The 21,669-nt window shown below is 41.9% G+C and overlaps 1 protein-coding gene across 1 annotated transcript in view; it reads left to right on the forward strand.

The window, feature by feature from the left end:
• The window catches only part of EIF4E3 (eukaryotic translation initiation factor 4E family member 3), a 39,589-nt gene extending 18,690 nt beyond the window's left edge, over window positions 1-20,899 (forward strand). The window contains exons 3-7 of the mRNA XM_043886082.1: window positions 5,280-5,374; window positions 6,936-6,996; window positions 10,545-10,611; window positions 14,294-14,449; window positions 18,906-20,899. Of these exons, the coding sequence (XP_043742017.1) occupies window positions 5,280-5,374; window positions 6,936-6,996; window positions 10,545-10,611; window positions 14,294-14,449; window positions 18,906-18,952 (426 nt within the window). The 3' untranslated portion in view covers window positions 18,953-20,899. The remainder of the gene's footprint in view (window positions 1-5,279; window positions 5,375-6,935; window positions 6,997-10,544; window positions 10,612-14,293; window positions 14,450-18,905) is intronic.
• The last annotated feature ends 770 nt before the right edge of the window (window positions 20,900-21,669 follow it).

The raw sequence follows: 21,669 nt of genomic DNA on the forward strand, positions 1-21,669 counted from the left end.
ATTGTGCGTAGTGCCGCAGTGAACACTGGGAGGCATGTATCTTTTTGAATCTCAGTCATGTTTTAAATTCCGTGTACCACTGCTTCTAGATGATTTCAGGCAATTATTCCCCAGATGATACCACTGCAAATACCTCTACTTAATGAAAACATGTTTAACAGGTGTGGGGATTTCAGCCTGTATCCTTATCGGTGAGTGGTTTTTAGTATTTGAGAACTAGCCTGGGTGCTGATTTTAAAATCATTTGAGAATATGCTTTTGCCCTACTCTCTTTTTGTTCCATGATTGTAGGTTTATTCTTGAGTAGTCACTCTGTCAGTACTAAAAAAATTTACATCCCTAATTATATCTGTTTTTCCTTCATCTGTGTTGAGATGCAGTGTAAGTGTCATGTGTTATTATTGATTGCTTTCTGTAAGGACATAGTGTGTCTTTTTGTACTTTGAGGCCCTCAGCAAATCAGAGATGCAGATGGAGGTAGAAGAGAAATTGTTATCCCTATTGATTAGCTGGAGGGACTGAGTCTGGGAGGTTAGTGGCCCGAAACATGTGGTGGAAACAGTCAATCATGCTGTGTCTCTGGGACCGGAAGTCCCTCCTCCTCTGGGTCCATCCTTTTGCTTTTGCTCCTCCCTGACCGAGGAGTAGATGGATGAGGCCTGCGCCTCCAGCCGGCCCGGTGACCCTTGCTAAGGACACTCTCATCACAGCCAACAATAATGCCCTCTGCTTGAAGTTAAATTTATTTCCTACTTTACTGCCTTTCTTGGAAAATTCCATGTTTCATTTAGATGTGTTTTCCAGACAGCCTATTGATTCCTTTTACTCTTGTGTAAACATTTCCAAATTTTCCACATTTCTCTTGTGTTTTTATGTCCTAAACGGATGCAGCACAGAATAGAAGACAGCTTCTGAACAAGCTTGATGGGAGAGAGCTACCAGCCAGTTGCAGTTTGCAGGGGAGGGCTCTGTTGCTGCCACAGGACCAAAATTTCAGCCCTGAAAACCCATGCTGGAACAGCATTCTAACCCACTTTTTGTTGCTGTTCAGTTGCTCAGTTGTGTCTGACTCTTTATAACCCCGTGGACTGCAGCACGCCAGGCTTCCTTGTCCTTCACTATCTCCCGGAGTTTACTTAAATTCATGTCCGTTGAATCAGTGATGCCATCCAACCATCTCATCCTCTGCTGCCCCCTTCTTTTGTCTTCAGTCTTTTCCAGCATCAGGGTCTTTTCCAGTGAGTCAGCTCTTTGCATCAGGTGGCCAGGGTATTGGGGCTTCAGCTTCAGCAGCAGTCCTTCCAATGAATATTCATGGTTGGTTTTCTTTAGGATTGACTGGTTTGATCTACTTGCAATCCAAGGGCATGGCAACACCTTAAAGGCAATACCTTAAACACCTGAGGTATCACCTTTAAGGTGTTGCCACGCTGTGTCTCATTGTTCTGTGTCCTACCCAGTGGTCCTATAAATTGAGGGACATTTTGCTTAAATTTAAAGAAAACAGAAACTTCACATTTCTTCTGTAAATGAATGTCCAGCACTGTTTATTGTAAATGAAGGTCTTCGTAAGCATATATGTGCGTGCTAAGTCACTTCAGTCATGTCTGACTTAGCACGACTTTTCTGTTTCTCTCAATGTTTGAACCTCATTAACTCCCTAATTCAGACTTTGTTTTTCATTAATTGACTTCCTGCATGGTGGGAAATTGCCCTGATCCTAGCCTTCATCTTCCCTACTCCCCATCAGTCCTTCAAACTTTGGTTCTCAAAGTCAAGCCCTTTGAAATTCAAAGGAATACCCATTTCTCTCTCAAGTACCTAGCTTTCCCAAGTCAGAAGCACTTTGCTTTCAGCCTGTTGTGTCTGCTATGATTTAAAAACATCCATTAGGCTCTCTATAGTTGCCTTCTTTCTTCTGGGCTCTGTCTGCCCTTTCCATAAACAGCATTGATTCAGTTGGTGGAATGTAAGCCCCAGCCAATTAGAATTACCTAAGGAATAAAAATGTTTGTTTAAAATTTAAAAGATACTTTCGAAGATTTATATGCTGTAACCCTCAGAAGAAATTGTGGATTTGGTTTTTTTTTTCCTTTGGAGGTGTATTTGCTAGAATTTTTTTTTTTTTTAAAACCAGGTCGTCTGTCACCAAATGGCATTTTTTCTTCTCAAGCAAGTTCAAGTTTATTCTCTTTCTCTCTTTTTTTTCTTCAGAACATTCAGTAAAAAACTGAGGAGGAAATTTGCCAGTTTTCCTGGCAATGATTGATGATCTATTTGGCAAAAAGCTGTCAGGAGGAGCGTAATTGCTTCAGTCAGAACTAGTAGGTTGGGGATTTATCAAGTGGACACCATTGTCTAGTGAATCTAACCACTCCTGGGACTGATCACAGCGCCCTGCCCCTCACTGATGTCCGCACATGTTGACTGAATAAATGATGTTGGACTTCCCTACCTCTCCTCCAGTTATCATTAAGTTTTTGGGAAAAAAAAAAAACACTTCATTTTTAATAAATATTGTGCTTAGTTCTACTGTAATATACTGTTTGCAGGCCAGTTAGAATTAATTCTAAGTCTACAGGCTTTTGAAATCTATTTGCAAGGTTCTGTCAGTGATAAAACATAGATGTTTCAACAAAAATAAAAGTGTGTTATGGAGAGCATGACCAGGAATTATTTATCCAGCTTCCAGTGAAACGGTGCTTTTACTTCCGCAGGAAAGGAGGGGGTGTAAGGAACTGTGTGATGCTGGAGTCCTTCCTCCAGCTCTTTCTCCATCACACGTCCTTGACGAGTAGTCCACACACTGCGTGAGGCTTGCAGTAAGGAAACAGACTGACTTTGTGCTGTGGACTTTAATGGGGCTGTTTTTAATGAAGTCACCACATATTTCACTCTCATTTTGTGTTCATGCACAAACATGCAAATACGGACTTGAATAAGTACATTAGGTCAGAGTAAAGTCTTTTACTGTATCTTCTTGGGCTGTATGTAATCGCCTCCTCTCAGATTTGCCAAGACTAACAAAATCAGTTGTCCATTTGTGTTTTCAAGGAGACTTCTAAAGTCACATGCCGTAGCACAATCCTTAGGCTGTCATGCTTACATGTGGAATCGGAGAAGCATTTTTTTGTGTCTTCCATGGTGCCTCAAACACTGGGTGAAAGTTAAGATTTGAGAACTTTGGCAGGGTACAAGGGCGGGTGTTCTAGCCTGGGATCCCTTTTAGGAAACTTGAAGTTTGCCAGGTCTGAAGTCATCTTGGTGAAAGCAGGCGTTTATACTCTAGCATAAATGTGTCCATAAATTCTGCACAGGTCCTTGCCATATCATTGTGGAAGTCCCAGGCTAGAGCTGAGGCAGCAGCACAGCCAGTAATTAAGGGAACCTGCTGGTGGGAAATGGTCTTCCATGGTGCCCCTCACTCTGTTATCTCGTGACCTGTTCCATGGCTTCTAGGATTGGAGAAAGATGTACCTAAAATGGGTCGTAGTGTCTCCAGAGGGGGAAATTGCTGAGTGGTTAAGATGACAGGTTTTAGAGTCCACATGCCTGGCGTCAAATTCTAGTGCTGCCTGTTCACACCCATAACACAGACCAGAAATGAAATATTGGGATAATCTTACTGTCTGCACTGATAGCACACCATTGATATGATAGGTGTCTCCACAAAGACGGACATCTGTTTGATGACCTACAGAGTTATTTTCAGCTACTTGCTACATTACCACCATTTAGTGTAAGGGACACTAGGTATTCTTATTAAATCTGTTGTCAAGTAGGGTGTGTTTCTTTTGCCTTCACTTTTATGTTACCATTCATTATAACTGACCTTGCAATGAATCCAGCTTTAATTTTTATACAACATGGGCTGAAACAATCCGATAAGGCTGTTTTTTCTGTGTTCGATGAGGATTATCGTTCAGCATAGATAAAATGTCATTTCACCTATGCTACCCTTGGATTCATTTTTCTAATTGTTCTTTTGCCTGTTCTGTTCTCCTCAGATCCACTAGGAGTCCCAGTCTTCCTTGACTTAACTTCAGCACACAGAATATTGTTTCTCATTTGTATAGTGATTCTCTGCATAAATATGTTCATAGTGCCGTGATTCTTGGGTCCGTTCCAAACACCTTGGGCTGAGTTCTCTCCTGTGTACACCCAGTCTTTGTCCTAAGCCTGTTGTACCAGGGGGATTAGTCTGTGTGCCTCAGTTTCCTTATCCATGGAGCAAGGCTGATAATTACACCTTCTACTGAGATTGTCATTAGGATAAATTTCGTAAACATTTAGAAGTTCAGAGACCAGATTCTGGCCCTATTAATCTTGCTGTTACTCTCATTGTTGCTGTTAGGCTACTATTTTTACGTAATCTATTTCTGACTCCCAGCTACCATATGTCTTAGTTCCAGCTGCTCTAACAGAATACTGTAGACTGGATTAATTCGACAACAAATGCTGATTTCAGCTGATTTCTCATGCTAAAGTCCAAAATCAGGGAGCCAGCATGATCAAGTCCTGGTGAACGCACTCTTATTGGGTTTATAGACAGACAGTCGTCTGTTCGTTGTATCTGTGCGTGGTAGAGAGAACTCTCTTCCTTTCCTTATCGGTACATCATGGTGCATGGGGTGTTCCATCCTTATGGCCTAGTTTTGTCCCAAAGACCCCACCTCCTAATACCATCCCAGTGGGGGCTTGGATTTCACTCTGTGAGCTTGGGGAGCACACAGACTTGGAATTCATAACACCTTGTATCTTGGGGAACTTGTTGCTTTGGCAGCTGAGCGGTTCCTTTTTCCTGCTGGGAGAGGAAAGGAAGTGGGGAGTTTCCTGTTTGCCTCCTGTATACCCCCTCCCCCAATCCAAAGTGTAACAGACTCTTTCTAGGCTTAGAAGACAGAGTCTGTGTTACAAGGAAATACGGTTCAGTACATATATTCAGCACTACTGACTTTATTATATGCCATCTACGTGTCAGAAAAATCATTAGCAAGATCCTTACCCAGTTTTATGTGGAGACACATTGTATAAGAATGGTTGCTTAATAACCATAGTTTCCTGAAGCATACAACTTGGCCCGACTTCAGAAAAGAACATTCTTTAATGTTATGTTACATTTCCTAGCAGAAAATGACAAAGAATACTGAGAAAAATCTAGTTCGAATGGATAGGACTTAATGAGAACCTGATTTTTTTCTTTAATGCATTAGTTTTATAATCTAGCAGTATAGTAAGTCAATACTGGATATATTAAACAAAGTGTTTTTCTTTTAAAGATATTCTGGAGTGTGTACAATAATATTCCTCCCGTGACTAGCCTGCCTTTGAGATGCAGTTATCATTTAATGAGAGGAGAGAGGCGACCACTCTGGTAAGTGTCTTCTGTATAATTTGCAGTTATGGTGGGAGGGAAATGACTGTGAACTTAATAAAATTTTAACTTCATGCCAAATTGGAATGCCACAGTTATTTTCTCCTAGTGATGCTGCCATGATTTAGTTTTGAAATAAGTCCTGCCCGCCATCCCTTTCTCCTTGTGCCCCGGGATGATGAGCAGGTGTCTCAGCATCTGCCCATGGAGGACCCCACCACGGTCTCTCCATAAATAGGTCCTCAGTAACTCACTGAAGGGGCCATGCAGGTCTTTGTTTGGGGGCATAGCATCATTTGGGTTTCTTCTTTAATTTGTTCAGTAATGACCCGGACAGTGCAATGAAAAAGCTTATAGGCTGTAGGGAAGGTGGAACCATGCATGAACAAAGATCACATCCCCTCAGACATACCTCACATGGACCACATAGAAAGTGTATGATAGTGGTCATGGCCCACAGTCAAGGGAAAGCTGTCTTTCTTCTTTAATGGCTGGGGTAGTGTTGAGGGTGGGGAAGAGTAAGCTACTTTGCCTGGGCTGGAATCCCAGTTAATAGTGAATCCTTGTATCATGTTCCTTGACTCTTCTAACTCATTTACTCAGTAATGGAAGGGAAATGTATCTTAACTCTTTGACAGTTAATGACAGAAACCTAAACTGAGCCAAAAATGGAATCTTTTGGCCTCTGTAACTAGATAGTCTACTGATGGGGCTAATTTCGGGCAGATCTTGGGTGCTCAGTTGTTATTGGGACTCTGACACTCTAGCAGATTTGCTTTGCCATCCTCTTCCTTGGTTTAATTTTCAGGCAGGTTCTGCCGTTTAGGTGACAAAATGGCTTTCCTAGGCTCCAGTCTTTCACCCTGCAAGTTCATCAATGTCAGCATTCACCAGCCCCAATAAAATGCCAGGGCAGGCTCTCTCTGGCCCCATGTGGGTCATCTTTCCATCCCTGGCCAACCACAAAGACTAGGAGGAGACAACATTCTCACGGGCAGACCTGGGTCATGAGCCCATCTTTAAAGCTAGGGTGTGACATCAGCCATATCAGAAAGTGTCTGACATAAGAGTAGAGGATAGGAAGCTACTTAAAGGGAAATTGGGGTGCTCTTGCCAGAAGAAGGAGCAGTTGCTACAGTGGGAAGCAGCAGATACCTTCTACAGGAGCTGAGTCTCCCATTAGACTTGTGACACAGGGCTGAAAGGCCAGTCAGAGGAGATGATGTCAAGAACATGATGTGGAGATGTAAAAGCCCTCACCCCTGTTAGGCACTTGCAGTCCCTCCCAGATACTCTGGGAAGCCTCTCTGCACCCTTCCTTGAGGATGATCACCTTCCCTGCCCTTTTGGCCACTGAATCCCACTCCCCTCTCCATCTCCATTGCCTTCCTTTTTCTTTCATCCGCTTCAGTTTCCAGTAAAACAGACAGGGGTGGGGAAGTTCATTGCAGGATGCTCTGTTTTCTTTTGTTTTTAATGTCATAACCCTAGCCCTAACCCTAGATGTATGCAGGACCACTTCATCCAGTAGTGTAACTTTGAATGTTGGTTTTTGATCCAGGGAAGAGGAGAGTAATGCTAAGGGTGGTGTGTGGAAGATGAAAGTCCCCAAGGACAGCACGGTAGGTTTGTTCTGATCCTTTTCCATAAGCTGAATGTGTGGTTGTTGTTGATTGCATGTGATGAACCTATTGTGCGTTTCAGACAGAGCACCTGGTAGACTCAGAACAGGACTGGGAGTGAGAAATTCAATTCTGAACTTGGTGGTTTTCTTTTTTTTTTTTTTTAACTTTATTTTGCATTGGGGTATAGCTGATTAACAGGCTTCCCAGGTAGTGCTAAGTGATAAAGAAACCGCCTGCCAATGCAGGAGACAGAAGAGACTGAGGTTCAATCCCTGGGTCGGGAAGATCGCCTGGAGGAGGGCATGGCAACCCACTCCAGTATTCTTGCCTGGAGAATTCCATGGACAGAGGAGCCTGGCAGGCTACAGTCCACGGGGTCGCAAAGAGTCAGACATGACTTGAAGCAATTTAGCAGCAGCAGCAGCATAGCTGATTAACAGTGTGCGATAGTTTCAGGTGAGCAGTGAAGGGACTCAGCCACACATATACACGTATCCATTCTTCCCCAGACTCCCCTCCCTTCCAGGCTGCCGTGTAACATTGAGCAGAGTTCTACGTGCTATACAGTAGGTCCTTGTTGGTTATCCATTTGAAATACAGCAGTGCGTACGTGTCCATCCCAAACTCCGATCGTGGTGGTTTTCTATCTTAAACACTATCACCTTGAAAATACACTGTGAGTCTCTGTAGAAATGGAGCAATAGTATAACTGTATGTATCATAGAGTCTGAACAGCTCCATACCTGTAAACTTTACCAAAAAGCTAATTATGGTTGTGTTGTCCTCCCCAGCTATAGCCAACACGTGGAAGTAGGTTTACATAGTGAAAAGCCTGACCCTGCCCAGCAAAGGCTCGTCCCTTCCCCACTGTAATGACCAACACTCCTGAGAGTGATCCTGGCTTGGAGGGTCTGGACGCATGGGGGGGATTGCATCTCACCATTCTTTAAGGTTTGATGCAGGAGTGTGCTCAGTCTCTCTGTGGGACTGATGAGAACCTGGTTGGTGGCATGGCCTGCTGGGCTCTGATTGGCGGTGGTCATGCCTCAGAAACCTGGGTTTCCTAAGAGTGGGCTCTAATTCATTACACTCACTGAAAAGAACATTCAAATCTGCTCTGAAGTCTTGGGAAACCAAAAGCTTCTTTGAAAATGGATGAGGACTGATGCTACCCAGTCTCCCCTTTTCATGGTTTCTTTCACATGGATAAGTGCAAAGAACTGAAACACCTCTAGGGACCCATAGGCTTGACCAGGCATTGCTGATGCTGAAACTTCAGTACTTTGGCCACCTGATGCGAAGAGCTGACTCATTGGAAAAGACCCTGATGCTGGGAAAGATTGAAGGCAGAAGGAGAAGGGGATTACAGAGGATGAGATGGTTGGATGGCATCACCAACTCTATGAGTGTGAGCCAGCTCCAGAAGTTGATGATGGACAGGGAACCCTGGCGTGCTGCAGTCCACCCCTCTTTGTGGGGTCACAAAGAGTCAGACACAACTGAATGACTGAACTGAACTGAAAGCTATGACCCAGTTTGTTTCTTAAAAATGCAAACTATCATTAAGGTGCCTAGCTACAAGATTTGCCTGTTATTTGATATATAGGATTTAAAAAATGTCAGGGGAGGGACTTCCCTGGTGGTCCAGTGGCTAAGACACTTTGCTCCGAATGCAGGGGGGCTTGGGTTCGAACCTTGATCAGGGAGCTAAATCCCACATGCCATCATTTTGAATTTCATTGAAAACACGTTTTCCTCGTCATGTTCTTTTTTTACTCACAGTAGATGTTGAACTCCAGTAGAAACGATCATGATGGGTGAAAAGTAGCTGAAAGATGTTTGTTCTCCCTCCTGGTCAGCTCACTCAAGCACATTCAGTCAGAAATAACAACACCTTCACGACTGTAGAAATGTCCTCATCCCAAGCCACTCAGCCTCTCTTCTTTGCTGACCAGCGGGAGTCTGGTGGGCTGGCCTTGTCTGCATTCGCTGTGGAACAGGGAACGTTCCCTTCCCGTAACTTCCTCTCAACACACTCACCTTCACCCCTGCTAGCGTAAGAGACTGCAGACAGGACAGAGAGGAAACAGAAAGGCAGGGTTTCTAGGTGGGAGACAGGTAGACCAGGGTCTAGGAAAGAGAAAGGAAAACCCTTTCTGAGAGGGAAAAGTCATTACTGTTCACTGCTATGGTCTTGGTTAAAAATTCAGCAAGGCTGCTCTCAGCTCATTAGAACATGATGATAACACACACTTATTATAGTTAATATATACTGGGCAGCTGGTCCAGAGCACACGCGCAGCTATTTATGGAACAGATCTTAAATCTCCAGTCCTGTTGTTGCAGTCACAGTACTGAGCCCGTCAAATGCATATGTTGACTAATTGCATGGTCACAGCAACCCTGGGAGGTCAGTCCTATTATTACTCCCTGTTCACCAAAGGGAAACTGATGCTCAGAGAGGCTGGTAGCTGGCCTGGGGCATAGGTATTAAACCGGCGGTCATGTTTCAAACCCAGTTCTGACAGCGTTCAGAGCACGTGCACCATGACAAGGAAGAGATACGGGATGAAGAGCTTTTTGAGGAGAAACTGGAAGAACTTGGAGGCCTCCAGTTACTTGTTTGTGGACACTGGCTGTTGATGGATGGTGTTAGTAGATCTTGAGTAGAAGAGGCTTAGTTTTTCTCATTGGGAAGGAGTGGACCAGAAAGTGAAACTGAAAAGTGGAAGTGTTAGTTGCTCAGTCGTGTCTGACTCTTTGCGACCCCACAGACTGTAGCCCGCCATGGCTCCTCTCTCCATGGAATTCTCCAGGCAAGAATACTAGAGTGAGTTGCCATTCCCTTCTCCAGGGGATCGTCAAACCCGGGTCTTCCACATTGCAGGCAGATTCTTTACCACCTGTGCTAATTCTTTGAGGGAAATGCACGTGTGCACACACACAAACAATACACACAGTTAAGTTATTTAGGAGAAACAGAATGCCTTCAAGTGAACAGAAATCTGCAAGTCTCTGGCCCTCAATAAACCAGAAATTTCCTGAAGTGTTTTTCACTTGTGTAACCTTGAAAGTGCCTTATAAACTTCAAGAAAAACAGAAAAGGTTTTTTGAGGAGGATTTTACTAATAGCATTCACTTACAACCAGCTGATACATTTTGAATCCATGAGAGATAAAGAGATTGGAAAATTGTAGGTCATTTGAATGCATTTTTCCCGCATTCATCTCAAATTCATCCCAGCTGGCACTCAAGATCAGGTTTGCCACGTGAAACCTACAGTTCCGTGGACACAGAGTTTGTGACGTGGGATCCCTTGTACTTTCTGTGCAAAGTGATGTATAAAACAGTATGATCTGTGCCACCACACGAGTGTTCACACCCGTGATTCAGCCACATCTGTGGACCCGCGATACAGGCGTGGATAGGGCGTAAGAGCTGAAAGAAAAAGTGACCTGTGTAGCTCCTGAAGATAATGGTTTAAAAACGTGTATGTGTTTCTTTTCTTTGGTTCTGTCGTGTTTTTAATTCTCTTCCCACACCAGTCCACAGTTTGGAAAGAGTTGTTGTTAGCGACTATCGGGGAACAGTTCACAGATTGTGCCGCCGCAGGTAATGATGCGCTCAGCTCTGGTCATCCCCGCTTGCGTGCGCTTGGCTTGTGCTTGTTCCCTGCTGACGTTTGTTTCCGTGTGTTTGGCTTTTCATATCTCAGGATCGTTTATTTTGTCACTGTGACATTTACTTAGCTTTTTCCCATGTGACCATGGCATTTCAGTGTTATATGTGTAGGTACATATGTATATTTACATATTTGTATATTATGTGCATATACATATGTGTGTATGCTTATATATTTATATATTTTTTGCACATATAGCTCGTCTTCATAGTATCCATGACCATCTGTCTAAGATAAACAGACAGGAAAAAAGGAAAAAAAATTATTTTTTAAATCAAAGTATAATTGGCATACAACATTGTATTTGTCCCAGAAGAAAATGAAATTTGACATTGACTCCTAACACAATTGGTGGTAGGTTTCCTTTATCCATTCCACCCCTTCCGGTAGAGGCAGGTACGTTTGTTGTCTACTGAAGTTTGTAGTTAAGTTGGCACAGTCCTTTCTGTCTCTCTCAATCCCTCGCCCTTGCTGTCTGTCCTTCTCTTCATCCCTCTCCTCAGAATGAGCCACGCAGGGGAGGTGGGACTGAATCACCATTAGTGCCTGTGACCCCACAACTGAGGTTAAAATGTAAAGTCTTCAGGACTTTACACACCATTTTCAAATACTGAATGAGTTTCTGAGAGCCCTGTGGATGCATTTCTATCTTACATTTTTAAATCGAAGTATAGCTGATGTACAAAATGCATAAGTTAACATGTGCCCAACATAGTCACAGAGTCACAGTTTCCAAAAGTTATATACTCCCGCTGTAGTCATTACAGAATCCTGACTCTATTCCCCAGCTGCACAACAGCCCTGCAGCTCGTTTTTTACCTAATAGTTTGTACCTCTCAATTGCTTTCCCCATTTTTATTTTGCTGTGATTTTTGTCATGAAACCACTCAAAGAGGTAAATTGAATTGCTAGTTTACAAATTTACTTTCTTCTTGGGTAGTTCTTTCTGAATCCTTCTGAGGTAACATTTAGAATAACATCTTACCTGTTCAGCTTTCAGTTACAACTTTTTTTAAGCTAATTGATATTGATTGATTTGCCCCTCAGACTTCTTAAATGGTGTTGCCTTTGGGAACCCTCCTAGGCTTAGCCAGTTCCACGCAGGTTTCAGGTTTACCTCACTGACTGTTTCATCATCCTACTTTTGTTTTCCTTAATTGTTACACTTCTTTTTTTTCACTGAAGACAGAACCTGGGTTAAGAGGAACTTGTCTTAAAAGTCCAGATCCCTTCTGTTTTAATAGGGGGTAGTTAGCAACTTTACAATATGTAGCCAAAAAACTGTGTCTTGTTAATTATAAACACAGACATCCCTGGGAGAGGAAGTTTTCTGTATGAATTATTCCCATTTCCAGAACCAGGGAAAATAGTCTAAGTAATAATAAATAGCCAGGATTGAGCAAAGGGAGATGTATTGTTCTGTGGTGACATCGGAACGAGAGCACCGTTAGCTATTAACCGCTGGCTCCTCATTAACCCAGCTCCCGCACTGCAGCAGGGCAGCTCGTGTCTCTGGTCCTGCCTTCCCTCGTCTGCACGCAGTGGCTCCTCCTAGCTCTGACGCCTTGGCTGCCAGTATCCTAGAATCGTCAGGGCCTCGCTGCTTGATGCTACTTGTGAATATTCCATACTGGCCGATGGATCTTCTTTTGCATACAGGCTGTAGCCTTCTTGTCATGCCCTTCTGAAAGTGCTGTGCCAGGAGGCTACACCAAGGTACCAGAAACCAGGCCACACTGAAACACTGACAGTTCAGTGTTTTCAGCACCAATCTGTTCCAGCATCCTTTGACCAATGGTGTAGAAATGGGCAAAACCAAAAGATGAGAAAATGCTAATCTTCTCCTGGCTGAGATTCATGACGATTCTTGACAGTGGTCAATATGGAATCTTTCCTCTTTGCTTGCTGATTTTATGTTCACATAAAATTTAACATTGAGCTCTAGCAAATATACTTTGAAGATAAAAGGAAAAATAAGAAACCTGTACATAAAGACACATTTCTTGATGGGCTAATGAGTTTCCGTGGATGGCCATGATCAGGTACTGTTTACTTTGGGGGGGAATTTTTGTTGAGTTGTGACATGTATACAGAGAAGGACACAAACTATACTGTGTGTAGTTTGATAAACATTCCCAAAGTAAACAAATCCCCATAACTGGCATCCACATCAAGGAAGAGAAGGTCCATGGCCCTCCAGAATCTCTCCACACCCTGCCTCCCCCGAAAGGTGGCTACCAGCCTAAATTCTGACACCTCCCACTGATTTTGCCTGCTTTCACACATTTCTATACAGGGAATTATTTAGTATCACATCACACATATTTAGCCCAGAGTGAAATTTATTTTAAAAGGAAAGGGAAAGAGAGAACGAAGGCAAGAAAGGAAGGACGGAGAAAAGAAAACAGTTATTTTGTTGAAGATAAACCCCTGTGGTAATTGGACAGGCCCTCATTTATAGTCTATCTAAGTGCTGGAGCCTTTTAATCCCCAGAAGACACACAGAAAATCTGACAATGTAAATATTAAGATGTACAGATTTACCATAAACGAGGAGAATTAGGCAAAACGTATTAACTGCAGCACAGTTTCTTAACTTCAGTGATGCTCATCATTCACATCTAACTCGTTGATCTTGTGCAGGGGCAAAGGGGTGACCCTAGTTCAGTAATGTGCAGCCAACACGTGAATCTGGAGTCAACAGTCTTTACTCCTGTCATTTGGCTGCGAATTACTATGTATAGAGTGGCTCCATAGGACGGTACATAGCCTTATTTATCCAGGCACCAGTTCTCAAATACCTACCAAACAGCCCCAAATCTGGAATTCAGTCTTTAAAAAAAAAAAGACCTACTTTAATCAAAGTAGATACATACTTCCCTGCCCATTCACTGAAGTGCTGTAATAACAGAGCCACACTTAGGAGATATTTGCTCTCACTTTATACACAGTGCTAACAGATGGTTATTGATTCTCCAGCCCACAGTTAAAATGCCCAGACCAGAAGGGGTATGGCTAGGGAGAAGCAGGAGAGAGCTGGGAGGATTAATAGGACAGGAGCAGACAAGCAAACCACAGAAAGCAGAATGAGCAACTCAGAACACACAGTCTGGGTCCAGTTAGTGTTGGGGCCCAGAGCACTAGCCACCCCAAGATCTCTGAATGGTTGGCAGGAAGTCAGGAGAAATACTTGCTGTTCTTAACAAGGACAGCCAAGCATCGAGGAACAGTTCATGTGAGTTCACTTGGCTTTCAGAGAGCCGAACATTATGCAACTTGTTTTAGAAAAAGTCTCATCAAAACAGAGTTCCAAATAGTCCAAGGCTTCGGTAACATGTTAAAAAGGGCAAATTACTTATCTGGAAAATTTGTTTGGCCGGGACACTCTGTTTATCTAAGTCCCTGGATAAATGTGATGGGACCGCTACAGCTTTAGCCCACTAACTTGCTTTTCTCCAATGATGGTCCCTTAGTATTTATCACGAGTTCTCTTGTGCCACCTTCTTTAGATCATCTTCATAACCTACCAGGAAAATGATAAGTGTTAAAAAGCCAACTCTGGAGGACTTGAAATGATCACTCATTTCTTTTTTTCCCCTGCCTTCCCTTCAGATGATGAAGTAATAGGAGTTAGCGTCAGTGTCCGGGACCGAGAAGATGTCGTCCAAGTCTGGAATGTAAATGCCGCATTAGTCGGTGAAGCCACCGTTTTAGAAAAGATCTATGAACTCCTGCCCCACATATCTTTTAAAGCCGTATTTTATAAACGTAAGTGCTTCATTTCTAGTTACTACTTTTTAGCTTATTCTTTCATACTTTTAAAGACAGAAACTGTGTTGCCAAAGAGGTGAAGGGAGAGTCACTTGAAATTCTATGATCCACTAAATAATTCAATAAAATACATTTATGGGTCTAAAACAACAGTTTAGCCTTAGAAATTAAAATGAGATTTTATTGTCGTCTAAACACATGTATCATAAAAAAAGAGATACATTATTGTTTTTGTTATTTCAAAAATTTAAACCTAATCTCAGACTTGTCATTCTTAGAAGAAATTGCCTTCTATTTGAAGCAACAATAACAAAAAAGTTATTATACGAGTTGGCAGGTAGATTTTCAATCATCCCTTCATAAACAGGGATTTATAATGTGTAACATCTGTATTTGTGGAGGAACTTGTTTTGAGCACAGGCATGATTGAACGTTCTACTGAAATGCTAATACGTCCTCATTACAGATGAGTGTGACACAGAGGAGAATGCACGCATAGTGGTGAAATGTTAACAGTATGAATAGGTGTGTGGACCCATTGTTTCCATCATGATTCATGTTCATTGCTTTTGTGTGCTCTTTTGAAAAAGTCATCTTTTTCATAGTGAAAACAGCTTAGTGCTCTTAAACCAATGTTTAGTAGATCAAACTGCGGGTTATAGTTTTAACAGTTAGAGGAAAGGATTGACTGTCCTGCACATATATGATGAATTTCCTGTTTTCCCAAACTATTCCAAGAGTCAGTAACCCAATTTTTTTCAACCATGGTGTTTCATTGAATCTAAGATGCCTTTGATGATAAGTATTATTTTAGTATTACTAATAAAGAAAAATAAAAGGCTCCTGATTTAACTGTGAGACAGTCTTAATTCCAGGGGTCTTCAAATGTGCAGTGGGGAGGTGGGGAGGAAGTGCATCTTAGAATTAATGAAATATACTCCATGGCCGTTTCACTTTTTCCGACCCCTTATCAAAAAGAGGAAGAAAAAAAATCAAAATTTGTTTTGTCAGTGTCTTACTATGGGATGAATCTAAGGCCTCCCTCTTAGGAATCATATAATCGCAAGCCCAGTGATTTAGATTGTAAGCTGTGGGACAGATCTGCTGCTGCAGATATCCAGAAGGTGTTTAGCTTCTGAATTTTAAATGGAAGTTTATATAGAAGAGATAGAAGATGGCACTACACAAGTTGCTTAACTGATTGTGCAGCATGGAAATCACATATTTGTAGATGCAACTTGGATTCCTTCGTTCAGTTCAGTCGCTCAGTCATGTCCAACTCTTTGCGACCCCATGGACTACAGCACACCAGGATGCCTTAGGGGACATTGGATTCCTCAGGGGACATTCATTGTATTTTCAACCCAGACATTAACTGAAAGGTCACCAAGGGTCTTTTTTTTTTTTTCTACTCCCTGAGACTAACTCCAGCAGAAACTCTCCGAAAGGAAGTGTGTTTCACTGCCATTTATGAATGGAGCAAACGCGGTCTTAGATGCAGCTCCCCATATCACTTCAAAGAGGAGAAAAGTGATTTGGAATTGTGAAGTCAGGCACTATGGATTTTCGTCCCATTTCAACACCGTGACCTCAAGCAAGTCACGTTCTCTCATCCTTTCACTTTCCCTTCTTAATATTGAGGAGGTTGGTCTTAAATGATCTCCAAGGTCCCTTCTGCTTCAAAATTCTATGATTAAATTTCTAGCTAAAAAGAAAAAAAATTTCTAGCTAACCTGTTGTCAGTTAGCAGCAGACTCAATGTGATAGAAGTGTGTAGGCCACAGAGGTGATTAGGCCATCAGTGGTTAGGCAAGTTTTTAGGGCAGTGACAATAACCAGGTAAGACAGTGCAAGGGTGAGTCATCACTTCGATGTTGCAATGACTGGGGAGCAGGGGGAGAAAAAGGCCAAACAGAGAGGGGAACGTGCAGCTCCCAGAACAGACTCTCTAAGTGTAGACACCACTGTGAAATTTGCGACTTAGGCTGTGGGTCTTAGCAGAAATGTATATTTTAATAGTATAAATTATCATTCAAAAATTCAAAGATTATTCAAATTGGAATTGGAAAAAACAAGCAGTTCTCTTTTTTTATATGAAGCAGGCAGTCCTTTACTCAGTAGAGTTATACACCATCCATTGCAGAATTGATTTGGAAAAAGGAAGTTTGGGCAGAAATGTTCTTCATAGCTGGGTGAAGAACAGGGATCGGGTGAGCCAGATCACAAACAGCCAACTCCACGCCTTTCCTCTGTCTTGTTAAAGTAGGATCCTGGTGTTAGTATTTAGGAGCCACTTGAAGTGGTAGATTTTCTGTGAACAAAGAAACCTAATGAATTTGGGCCAGGCCTCCAGCCGGGTGGCTGAGAGTCAGGCTGTTGATAAAAGTTCTCTGTGCATTGGATACAGATTGGTCATTTGACTAAGAAACTGAAATGAAGAGAGACCTCCTCCCCCGCCACCCCCCAAATTCTGTTAGGTTCTTCAGAGCAGCTGAATGACAAATGTCTTCTGATGTGAGAATTGTTTAGAGCCAAGGTTGGCAAACTGCACTGTCAAACCAAATCTGCCACCTTCCCACCTGTTTTTGTATGGGCTGCAGCTGAGAATGGCTTTCACATTTCTTACTGGTTGGAAAAAAGAATCAAAAGAAGAACTACATTTTGTAACATATGAACGTTCTATGAAATCCACATTTCATATACATATGTATATGTATATACAAAGCGTATTGGCACCTAGCAATGCCGGTTTGCGTACATATCATCTGTGGCTGCTTTCATGTTACAAGGGCAGAGTTAATAGTTGAGACAGAGACCCTGTGACCCACAGAGCCTAAGATGTGTATTCTCTGCCCTCTTCCAGAAAGAAGTTTGCTGATTCCTGGCTTTGAGCTTTTCTATATTCCCTTTCAGCCAAAGCTCACCTAAGGCCCGCAGAACTTTCTCTGTTTCTCAGAATGCACCCCCCCCCATTCTGATTGTTCTGTTCTGTCTTCATAACCCATCAGGATGTTACTGTCTCAACGGTGACTGCCCCAAGCTGTCCCTCACACTTAGGAGTAATAAAAATCTGCAGACAGTCCCTTTCTCCTGACATAATCATTTGGTGCCCGATGTTGCTAAGAGACCTGTGACTCCCCACCTTGGTCCAGCAATAACGATATATTTTGTTGCAGAGCAGGCCATGTTTTCTTTAATGTTTATCCTAAAAGTCTTTTTAAAAAGAATTTTAAAAAAACCATAAAAAGTGAAATATTTCTAAAGTTCTGCATATGAGAAATGTTCAGTTACGTCAGCTTAGATTCCTGGATGCTCATAGGAATTGGGTCAACCTGAGGTAGCCCTCAGAGCTATAAAGGGTGCCTCTGCCAATGTTTCATCCAAGTGAAGACCGGGTTTAGGTGAACAACCAGGATAATCCTGAAGGGAAAATGATCCTATTCCCTGCCTCACACCACACTAGTCTGAAGAATCTAGTTCATCTGAAAAATACAGACTTAGGAGAGGCTTAGGAGGTAAAAGGGGCCAGCCCGTGTCTGCCTTCCCAGGACTCCCTTCCTAGCAGGGAAGAGTTGCTGGAACAGACTCTGGGGAATCCTGAGTGGCCCTTGGCTGTGTGCGACCTGACACGGTAACGTTTCCTCTTGAAAGAAGAGGATCCACCCTCGCTTCATGATAATGGTTGAACCAGGTCTAGAAAATAGAATTTCAAACTTGGCCTTTTGCCTTGGAGGACATAGTCTATATTTCACAGTCCTCCTAGTTCCCACTTCCAGTTTATAAAAATGTAAGTCTTTGGAAAATATTTTTGGTCGCACCATTTTTTATTCTAGGGTTCTTATTTGTAATTATTGTCATTTTGCCAGCCAGACCCTTAGGGCTGGGGGAAAAAAAAAAAAGGAAAAAACAAAAACTATAACTGGGAAAAATAAAAGACCCATCCCTTTAATCACACCTCATTCCCCCACAGAGAGTGTTTAGAGGTGGGGGAGGACCTACGAGAATTGTTCCCCCCTTGTGTTGTTCTCTGTTTTGTTTTGCTTTTTATTTGGTTTGGTTTTTCAAGATAGGTTTGTGAATGGCCCTGTCTGGGTTCTGTGAGGCACCCCCCACCCCCAGCCCAGCATCCTGCGGGGGCCCCGTTTTCCCTGCAGCATTTGCTCACAGCCCAGCATATCCTCCTCATCAGCTTGTCAGGATTACTCATCCTCCCCGGCCCAGCAAGAAGAAACAGGCAGCCTGCCCATTGCTTGTTTATTCCCTGTTTTAATTTTCATTATTACGTTTCTCAGGAAATGCACGCCTTAGCTAACAGTTACTGGCACACAAAGGTGTTTGAGTTCTTGCCAACATTTGGGGAAACTGAATGAGATGCCTTAGAGGAGGGTTGCCCCATCCTTTGCTTAAAGTTTTCTTTCCTTTTTTTCTTTTTTGTTTTTTTTCTGTCCTTTAGCCCATGAAGAGCATCATGCTTTTGAAGGTGGACGTGGAAAACACTAATTGCACTCTGTAAAGAATTCTTTGTCCTTTGCTGATTGATTTTGGAAACGGTCTTAACAGGAGGGAGAGTGAAGAGAAGACCTGCCGGAGCCCGATGCTGGTTCATTTAGAGTGGGTTTCTGCCCCTGCAGATTGAGCAATTAGGACTCAAAGTGGCAGGTGGGGTGGGGGGGAGATTGTGTGGGTTTTTACTGTCACATTACTTGCTTTTCTTTCTTTTTATTTTTGGCTTTATGAATTCTCTGTTCTTTTCTCTCCAGTTTTTTTTTTTTTCTCTTTTAAATTCCTCATTCAGTCTAATTATTGTTTTCTCTACTCCCCTTTCATTGAGGCATAAGAAATCGGTTTCCCTTTAAGTAGCTGTGCTGTACCTAGTTAATGAGAATATGCATAATCGTGACAATACTGCTTTTGAAAACCACACTGTCCTCCGAGGAACACTAGCTTGGTGAAACCTGTCTTTTGATTATTTGTTGTGACACATTCCTACATACTCTGCACTGGGCATTGTTTTTTTTTTTTCTATCCCAGGGAAAAGAAAAACCTTACTTAATCTGATTTTGCACTGACAGCACCCACACCTTTTATTTTTCCTTTTTAATAATTTTTTTTATTGTTAGAAATGAAAGGAAAATAATAGTTGGGTTGCCAAACATGAAAACTATAATCACAGTTGAGTATCAGGATATATATCACACTGTAAATCCTCGGACCGTCTGTGGAAGTATTCTCCAACCAGAATTTCAATTTGGCCTTTTCAAAATAAGGCTCAGAGTGGTAGCAAAGGATTTGTCTCAATAGGAAACCTTGTAATTTCTGATTTAAAGAGAAGGTGGTATTTTAATTGCTTGAACTAACCTTCTTCTGAATTTTGGGTGTTTGTACCCATTTAGGGCTTTCCAAATCAATTCAGACACATTTTATTAAATGATCCCATTTTCCTGCTCATGTTGTGTGTTGTTTCCAATAATCAATCATCCTCTAGCCTGGGCAACTTTCCCCTGCCTTTTTCATTTAGGAGCAGAAGTTAAATCTCATTTCCAAGATGAATGTGAACATTCACAAAGTTGAACTCTGAATGCATTTTGTTCACATTAATTTTTGGAATTGTTGAGATACATCGTGTTATGTTACCAAATAAATACCAGTTTTAATAGAAGGAAATGACCACCCTCTGGAACACTCAGAATGTTCCCGATTTCCCTCCCCGCACTCTGCCAGGCCTCCTACTACATCTACCTGAAAAAGGCAGGGCCGTTTAGAAAGGCTGCCTCCTGCCAGCTTTTTTCTGGAGTCAGGGGAGCTAGGGCATGCTTATACATCTCACAGAAGGGCGGTGCACTCCGAATTTCCTTTCACCCAGGATTTTTAATTCCTCTTGCATTATTGACCAGCAGAGAGAGGCAAGGCTTCTTCCAACCCCCAGCCTGAGTTTGTAAATAAAATTCTCCATTCAAATACTTTAAAGGACTTCAAATCACTGTACCCTTCACTTGCATTACTAACCACATCAACTATAATAAAAAAATGATCATGGCTTTTTTTTAAAATGCTTTGTTTCTAAACTTGAGTTTCTCCACTGATTTCAAAATGAGGTATAAGAATATCAGACCCATTTTCAAAGCCTGGAACTTGTTCTTTTTAAACATTGTACCAACATCCAACTTGTTTTTAAATTATTGATCAAGAATTGAAAAAAATATTCTGGGCATGAGTTTAAATTCTCTTTCATAATATAAGTATTTTTCCTGATAGATTAGAAGAAAGGTTATAATTGACTTACCTTCTTTATAATTGTCATATATATTTCCTTAAGTAAATGGATTATGAAGTATTTTTATTTTTGAACTTTATTTAAGACATTGTGATGACATGTTCAAGTTTTGCATGTATGTAGCTTTTGAAGAAAAAAAATAAAATAAAAGGAACAGGAATGTTAGGCTCCCATTAATGTTTTCTAGTTTCTATTGTTTATGATCACGAAACATGGCTTAACACACAAAGTAGATTTTTCTGTCCCAGAGAACTTGTGCAACTCTTTCTGACTCTGGAAAATACCAACCGTGAGAAGGATTTAATTTGCCTAAGTTAAGAACCTATCATCTAAATTACTCTGAGAGAGGATTTTGTCAGATTTTGCTTTGGAAATTGTTTTAATTGAATATTTAGTTCATAAGGGACAGTGTATGAACTAAGCTGATTTAATCAGTTTAAAAACCTTTCATTACCTTTTTGGATTAAAGAAGCTAATACTCTTTTGAGGTACAAGGAACTGTCTTGTGGGGCATGTGACTTTTGTGTCAGGGTAGTGTCCCCTCCTTGGCCGCGGCTGGGGAGAATGGGCAGTCCCAGCAGAAGCCTCGTGTCTTTCAGCCAAGTCTTAGCAGGTGTAGCCTGGACTCTGTGTAGAATCATCCACAGTCCCTCCTGTTCAATTGAGGACGGATAATACCTGTTGAAAGTGACTTGTCTGTGTTTCGGTTTTCTTTTGTAAGTGCTTTATGAATGCTGACTTACTCCATTTTGATATTTCCCCCTCCCTCCTCCACCTTTTCTGCATTTCTAAAGTAAGGGTGTAGTTTACAGAGAACATGTCCATTTAATATCATGTACCTATTAAATTCAGGATGTAGTTGACGGAGAAAAATATGGAAAGGAAAACATAGTTCCGGTAAACTTTTGAGTTTAATTTGACTTTGGTCTTCTCCACTCTCTTG

Source organism: Cervus elaphus, chromosome 24 (genome assembly GCF_910594005.1).
Source record: "Cervus elaphus chromosome 24, mCerEla1.1, whole genome shotgun sequence".
Lineage (NCBI taxonomy): Eukaryota > Metazoa > Chordata > Mammalia > Artiodactyla > Cervidae > Cervus > Cervus elaphus.